This window comes from Entelurus aequoreus, linkage group LG18, assembly GCF_033978785.1.
Source record: "Entelurus aequoreus isolate RoL-2023_Sb linkage group LG18, RoL_Eaeq_v1.1, whole genome shotgun sequence".
Classification (NCBI taxonomy): domain Eukaryota; kingdom Metazoa; phylum Chordata; class Actinopteri; order Syngnathiformes; family Syngnathidae; genus Entelurus; species Entelurus aequoreus.
The window spans coordinates 49,104,735-49,112,234 of record NC_084748.1 but is presented as its reverse complement, the minus strand read 5'-3'; the positions used below and the strand labels follow the sequence as shown (position 1 = coordinate 49,112,234).

Below are 7,500 nucleotides of genomic sequence, written 5' to 3'. Positions count from 1 at the left end.
ATAGGTACCGTCCACCAACACAGATACAGGTACCGTCCACCAACACAGATACAGGTACCGTCCACCAACACCGATACGGGTACCATCCACCAACACCGATACGGGTACCGTCCACCAACACCGATACGGGTACCGTCCACCAACACAGATACAGGTACCGTCCACCAACACAGATACAGGTACCGTCCACCAACACAGATACGGGTACCGTCCACCAACACAGATACAGATACCGTCCACCAACACAGATACGGGTACCGTCCACCAAAACACATACGGGTACCGTCCACCAACACACATATAGGTACCGTCCACCAACACAGATACAGGTACCGTCCACCAACACAGATACAGGTACTGTCCACCAACACAGATACAGGTACCGTCCACCAACACAGATATAGGTACCGTCCACCAACACAGATACAGGTACCGTCCACCAACACAGATACAGGTACCGTCCACCAACACAGATACAGGTACCGTCCACCAACACAGATACAGATACCGTCCACCAACACAGATACAGGTACCGTCCACCAACACAGATACAGGTACCGTCCACCAACACACATATAGGTACCGTCCACCAACACACATATAGGTACCGTCCACCAACACACATACAGGTACCGTCCACCAACACATATACAGGTACCGTCCACCAACACACATATAGGTACCGTCCACCAACACACATACAGGTACCGTCCACCAAAACACATATAGGTACCGTCCACCAACACACATATAGGTACCGTCCACCAACACCGATACAGGTACCGTCCACCAACACAGATACAGGTACCGTCCACCAACCCAGATACAGATACCGTCCACCAACACAGATACAGATACCGTCCACCAACACAGATACAGATACCGTCCACCAACACAGATATAGGTACCGTCCACCAACACAGATACAGGTACCGTCCACCAACCCAGATACAGATACCGTCCACCAACACAGATACAGATACCGTCCACCAACACAGATACAGATACCGTCCACCAACACAGATATAGGTACCGTCCACCAACACAGATACAGGTACCGTCCACCAACACAGATACAGGTACCGTCCACCAACACCGATACGGGTACCATCCACCAACACCGATACGGGTACCGTCCACCAACACCGATACGGGTACCGTCCACCAACACAGATACAGGTACCGTCCACCAACACAGATACAGGTACCGTCCACCAACACAGATACGGGTACCGTCCACCAACACACATATAGGTACCGTCCACCAACACACATATAGGTACCGTCCACCAACACAGATACAGATACCGTCCACCAACACAGATACGGGTACCGTCCACCAACACACATATAGGTACCGTCCACCAACACACATACAGGTACCGTCCACCAAAACACATATAGGTACCGTCCACCAACACACATATAGGTACCGTCCACCAACACCGATACAGGTACCGTCCACCAACACAGATACAGGTACCGTCCACCAACCCAGATACAGATACCGTCCACCAACACAGATACAGATACCGTCCACCAACACAGATACAGATACCGTCCACCAACACAGATATAGGTACCGTCCACCAACACAGATACAGGTACCGTCCACCAACCCAGATACAGATACCGTCCACCAACACAGATACAGATACCGTCCACCAACACAGATACAGATACCGTCCACCAACACAGATATAGGTACCGTCCACCAACACAGATACAGGTACCGTCCACCAACACAGATACAGGTACCGTCCACCAACACCGATACGGGTACCATCCACCAACACCGATACGGGTACCGTCCACCAACACCGATACGGGTACCGTCCACCAACACAGATACAGGTACCGTCCACCAACACAGATACAGGTACCGTCCACCAACACAGATACGGGTACCGTCCACCAACACAGATACAGGTACCGTCCACCAACCCAGATACAGATACCGTCCACCAACACAGATACAGATACCGTCCACCAACACAGATACAGATACCGTCCACCAACACAGATACAGATACCGTCCACCAACACAGATACAGGTACCGTCCACCAACAGCGATACGGGTACCGTCCACCAACACCGATACGGGTACCGTCCACCAACACACATACGGGTATCGTCCACCAACACCGATACAGGTACCGTCCACCAACACAGATACAGATGCCGTCCACCAACACAGATACAGATACCGTCCACCAACACAGATACAGGTACCGTCCACCAACACAGATACAGATACCGTCCACCAACACAGATACAGGTACCGTCCACCAACACAGATACAGATACCGTCCACCAACACAGATACGGGTACTGTCCACCAACACAGATACAGATACCGTCCACCAACACAGATACAGGTACCGTCCACCAACACAGATACAGATACCGTCCACCAACACAGATACAGATACCGTCCACAAACACAGATACAGGTACCGTCCACCAATACAGATACAGGTACTGTCCACCAACACACATATAGGTACCGTCCACCAACACAGATACAGGTACTGTTCACCAACACACATATAGGTACCGTCCACCAACACAGATATAGGTACCGTCCACCAACACAGATACAGGTACCGTCCACCAACACAGATACAGGTACTGTCCACCAACACAGATATAGGTACCGTCCACCAACACAGATACAGGTACCGTCCACCAACACAGATACAGGTACTGTCCACCAACACAGATACAGATACCGTCCACCAACACAGATACAGGTACCGTCCACCAACACAGATACAGATACCGTCCACCAACACAGATACAGATACCGTCCACAAACACAGATACAGGTACCGTCCACCAATACAGATACAGATACTGTCCACCAACACACATATAGGTACCGTCCACCAACACAGATACAGGTACTGTTCACCAACACACATATAGGTACCGTCCACCAACACAGATATAGGTACCGTCCACCAACACAGATACAGGTACCGTCCACCAACACAGATACAGGTACTGTCCACCAACACAGATACAGGTACCGTCCACCAACACAGATACAGGTACCGTCCACCAACACAGATATAGGTACCGTCCACCAACACCGATACAGGTACTGTCCACCAACACACATATAGGTACCGTCCACCAACACCGATACAAGTACTGTCCACCAACACACATATAGGTACCGTCCACCAACACCGATACAAGTACCGCGCTGGCCGCCATCTTGGCTGCACACCATCTTGAATCCACCTTCCACTGCAGGTTCATCAGTGAGCTGAAACTGGTGAGGGTTCTCGGCTCAGAAGGGGGCGTCTACAAGTTCTTCGCCAGTCATGAAGACGCGTCTGTGGAACACTTCTTCCAAGTGTATGTCAACAGTAAGTCCGTACTGAGAGAGTTCATAGGAGGTGGACTATCTTTGGTAATAACCTGTGTTTACTCTGCAAGGTAAGCCAGTCATCATCGCCCAGGAAGGACCAGTAGACGGTCAGGTGAAGTGTGTGGCTGCTGGTCATCCAGTTCCTAAGATCAGCTGGTACCTCTGTGACCTCCCTCACACCAGGTACTACACGGGTACCGCCCCCCGATATCACTTGTAAAAGTGGCCATCTTGACCACGCCAAGCTCCAACCGCAAATCCCAGCTGACTGAGAGTTCAGTCGAGCAGTGCTTGTCAATGAGCTAAAAGCTGTCGACTCCTTGTCCGGCGCAGCTCTTACCCAGCAGGCACAAGACATTGAAACAACGTTGACAACTTGTTGAATTATGTCCTGACGTTGTGCAAGTCAAACATAACGTTGAAACAACATGCTTTTTGACGACGTTTAATCAATGTCGGGTTCTGACGTTGATTTGACGTTGAATTTTGGTCATTTCCCCGACCAACAGCGTTAGACATCAACGTTGACACAACGTTCCAAATACAACTATTTAGCAACGGTGTTTCAAAGTCCGTTTTAAAGGACATTATTTAAACCAGGGGTCACCAACGCGGTGCCCGCGGGCACCAGGTCGCCCGTAAGGACCAGATGAGTCGCCCGCGGGCCTGTTCTAAAAAAAAAAAAAAAAAAAAAAAATTTTTTTTTTTTTTTTTTTTTTTTTTTTAAATTAAATCTACATAGAAAAAACACAAGATACACTTTCAATCAGTGCATCAACCCAAACAACCTCCCCCATGCACACTCATCCACACCCACTCACACAAAAGGGGTTATTTCTTTCTGCTACCAATATTCTGGTTCCCACAACATAGACAACACATCTGCAAGGGACACAGTCCCTGAAGCACACAAGATTGTATAGGCTGCTGGTCCACTAACATTTTCATTAATTACTATTTTTTATGTAATTATTTTTATATTGTTTTACTTTCTTTTTTATCCAAGAAAATGTTTTTTATTTATTTATCTTATTTTATTCTATTTTTTAAAAAAGGGCCTTATCTTCAACAGACCAGGTTGTCAATGATATTAGATTTGTTTAAAGGGTTTTTTAAAGCAGGCCCAGTCCAGATAATGTCCAAGTCGGACTCAGCAACACACACCTTCATTCATGTACACAGAAAAAAATTAGGGAACACAACAGATTGCATATAATTTATAAACAAAATTACATTTTCAAAATAAGCATTTATGTACAGTCCAGATTATGTCCAGGTCACTCAAATTAGGGAACACAACAACAGATATCATATAATCTATAAACATAATTATACTTTCAAAATAAGCCTTTGAGGACTTCTCATCTTTTTTTTAATGTTTTTTAGTTTAGTTTAGTTTAGTCTTTATTTGAAGGGACAATGTACAGAAACATTAAGCTCAAAGACAGATATGTTCTGTACCAGATTATAGCTAAATAGCTAATTTCCATCTGCAGTCCCTGGCTACCTAAATTAAAGGGATACAAAAATCATGCAATAAAATTATGACAATAAAAACATACACAAGTATTAAGAAAAAAGTCATAAAATGCCCTTTCATGGACACATACTTAATATACAATACAAGCACACCTCATTTACATCATCACACAAAGACAATACATGCTTTTGTTCACATCTGTCATCATTTGTAAAAACAACCATGATTTTAACACACACACCTCACAATTTACAGTAAAAATGCTCTCATGGATAAATATAATACACATTAGGTTGATGTGTCAAACATAGTGCCCATCTTAGTGACCGTGTGAGCAGCTTTGATTGCTCCAAAGCCACTTTTTAACTTCAATTGTGAATGAAGAGTCATCTGTTAGACTTTTCAAGTTTGTTGTGAGGTCCTTCCATTCCTTTATGGCTTTATATGAAAAGGCTGATTGTGCAAAAGAGGTTTTACATCTGGGTATGCTACACTGCCCCCTGGTGGAGGCTCGTGTGTTTCTAGTTGTCACAGCAGATGTAAACTGGACAAAGTGCTTAAGTGGCACTGGTGCAGTGTTATTTAAGATTCGATGGGCCATTCTTATTGATGCTAATCTTTGAATGTTAGCTAAATTTAACAATCTATATTTTTGGAGAACTAAACAGTGATGGTGGTGTTGTGGTTTTCGGTCAAGGATTTTGAGGGATTGTTTGTGCAAAGTTTCCAATGGCCTCAGTGTCATTTTGCTTGCCTGCGACCAACATGTTCTACAATAATAAAAACGAGACATAATCATTGCATTAAAATAAGTTTGAGCTGCCTCCAGTGTTAATGAATTCCTGATACATTTGAACGTTTTTATGTTGTATTTAAGACCCTGGCACATCTGTTTGATGTTTTTTAAAGCCAAGTGTTGGCTCTAAAATGACACCCAGGTAACGATATTCACTAACATTTTGTATTATTTCCTTATTAATCGTTATATTTGGAAAGGATTACATTTTATATTTGTTTACAAAATACATTGTTGCAGTTTTCTTAATGTTTAATGTAAGACAAGAGTCATGTAGCCATCTTGCCACCTTCTCCATGGCTGCTGTAAGTTTTCTGGCAACCGTTTCAGCGTCCTTTCCCCAAGTATAGATAACCGTGTCATCTGCATACATCTGGATATTTACATCCTCACATACAGATGGCAGGTCGTTTATATACATGGAGAAAAGAAGAGGGCCGATATTAGAGCCTTGTGGCAGGCCAATATCAGTAGGAGTGAGACTGGATGTTGTGTTATCAATACGGACACATTGGGTCCGACCAGATAGATATGACATAATCCAGGCCAGAGTATCTGTCGACAGTTTAAAAGATGTTAATTTTGTAAGTAACGTGGGGTGACTGACTGTATCGAATGCCTTGCGGAGGTCTAAGAATATTGCTCCAACTACACCTCCATTATCAAGGTTTTGTTTGATTGTTTCTAGTAGAAGGCAACATGCAGTTTCGGTCGAGTGATTTGCCCGAAACCCAAACTGCATGGTATGTAGGAGGTCTTCATAGTCCAAATGTTCTGTGAGTTGCTCAACGATCACTTTTTCTATTGCTTTGGATATAACGGGGAGAAGGCTAATTGGTCTGTAATTGTTGATGTCTTGTTTATTTCCTGCTTTATGGATTGGGATGATAGTGGCAGTTTTCAACGTGGTAGGGAAAGTGTTTTCTGTTATTGATTTATTTATCAATGTTGTTATAGGAGCAGTAAGACTATCTTTATACGTTTTTAGGAAGAAAGTGTCCAGACCGTATATATCTCTAGATCGTGAGCTTGAGGATTTTGTTTACCTTTGTTTCATTTGTTAATTCTAAACTTAGTCCATCCTGAATAAATGGCAATTCTTTGCACTGATTTTGAGGGAATTTTTTATTCAGGGTTTGTACAGACTGGATGAAATGTTCATTAAAATGATTACTTATGTCCAGACTGTCTGTGATAGTAGTGCCATTGATATTTAATGTTATAGTGTTGTTTCTTGTTTGCTCTCCTCCAGTGAGTGTGTCAATGGTTTTCCATAACTGTCTAATGTTCCCTTTTGCAGCTTTGATTAATTCTAAGTGAAAGTCAGCCCTAGACTTCCGCATAAGCATTGTAACTTTGTTCCTCAAACTTTTAAAAATCATACGATCCGTATTTAGACCTGTTTTAATTGCTCTTTTGAGAGCTGAGTCCCGATTTTTCATAAGAATCCAATTTTTTGAAAATTATGACTCGATATGTGACAATTTGATTCAGAATCGATTCTCGATTCAAACCGATTCTCGCATTATATCACAATGTCAACATTTATTTTATTTTATTCTATTTTTTTAAATCGATTTTTTAAAATTATGACTCGATTTAGAATCGGCATGAATAAGAATCAAGATTCGGATGTGACGATTTGATTCGGAATCAATTCTCGAATAAACACGATTCTGGATTCAAACCGATTCTAGCAATGTATTGCAATGTAAAAGATGTATTTATTTTTTCAATTGATTTTTGAAAATTATGACTCGATATGTGACGATTTGATTCAGAATCGATTCTCGATTCAAACCGATTCTCGCATTATATCACAATGTCAACATTTATTTTTTTTA

At 43.1% G+C, this 7,500-nt stretch overlaps 1 protein-coding gene across 2 annotated transcripts in view; it reads left to right on the top strand.

Moving 5' to 3' along the window:
• Positions 1-7,500, top strand: part of LOC133634229 (mast/stem cell growth factor receptor kita-like) — a 71,002-nt gene that overhangs the window by 37,095 nt on the left and 26,407 nt on the right. For both annotated transcript variants that reach the window (XM_062027338.1, XM_062027337.1), the window contains exons 7-8: positions 3,263-3,378; positions 3,449-3,563. In XM_062027338.1, coding sequence (XP_061883322.1) covers positions 3,263-3,378; positions 3,449-3,563 — 231 coding nt within the window. The remainder of the gene's footprint in view (positions 1-3,262; positions 3,379-3,448; positions 3,564-7,500) is intronic.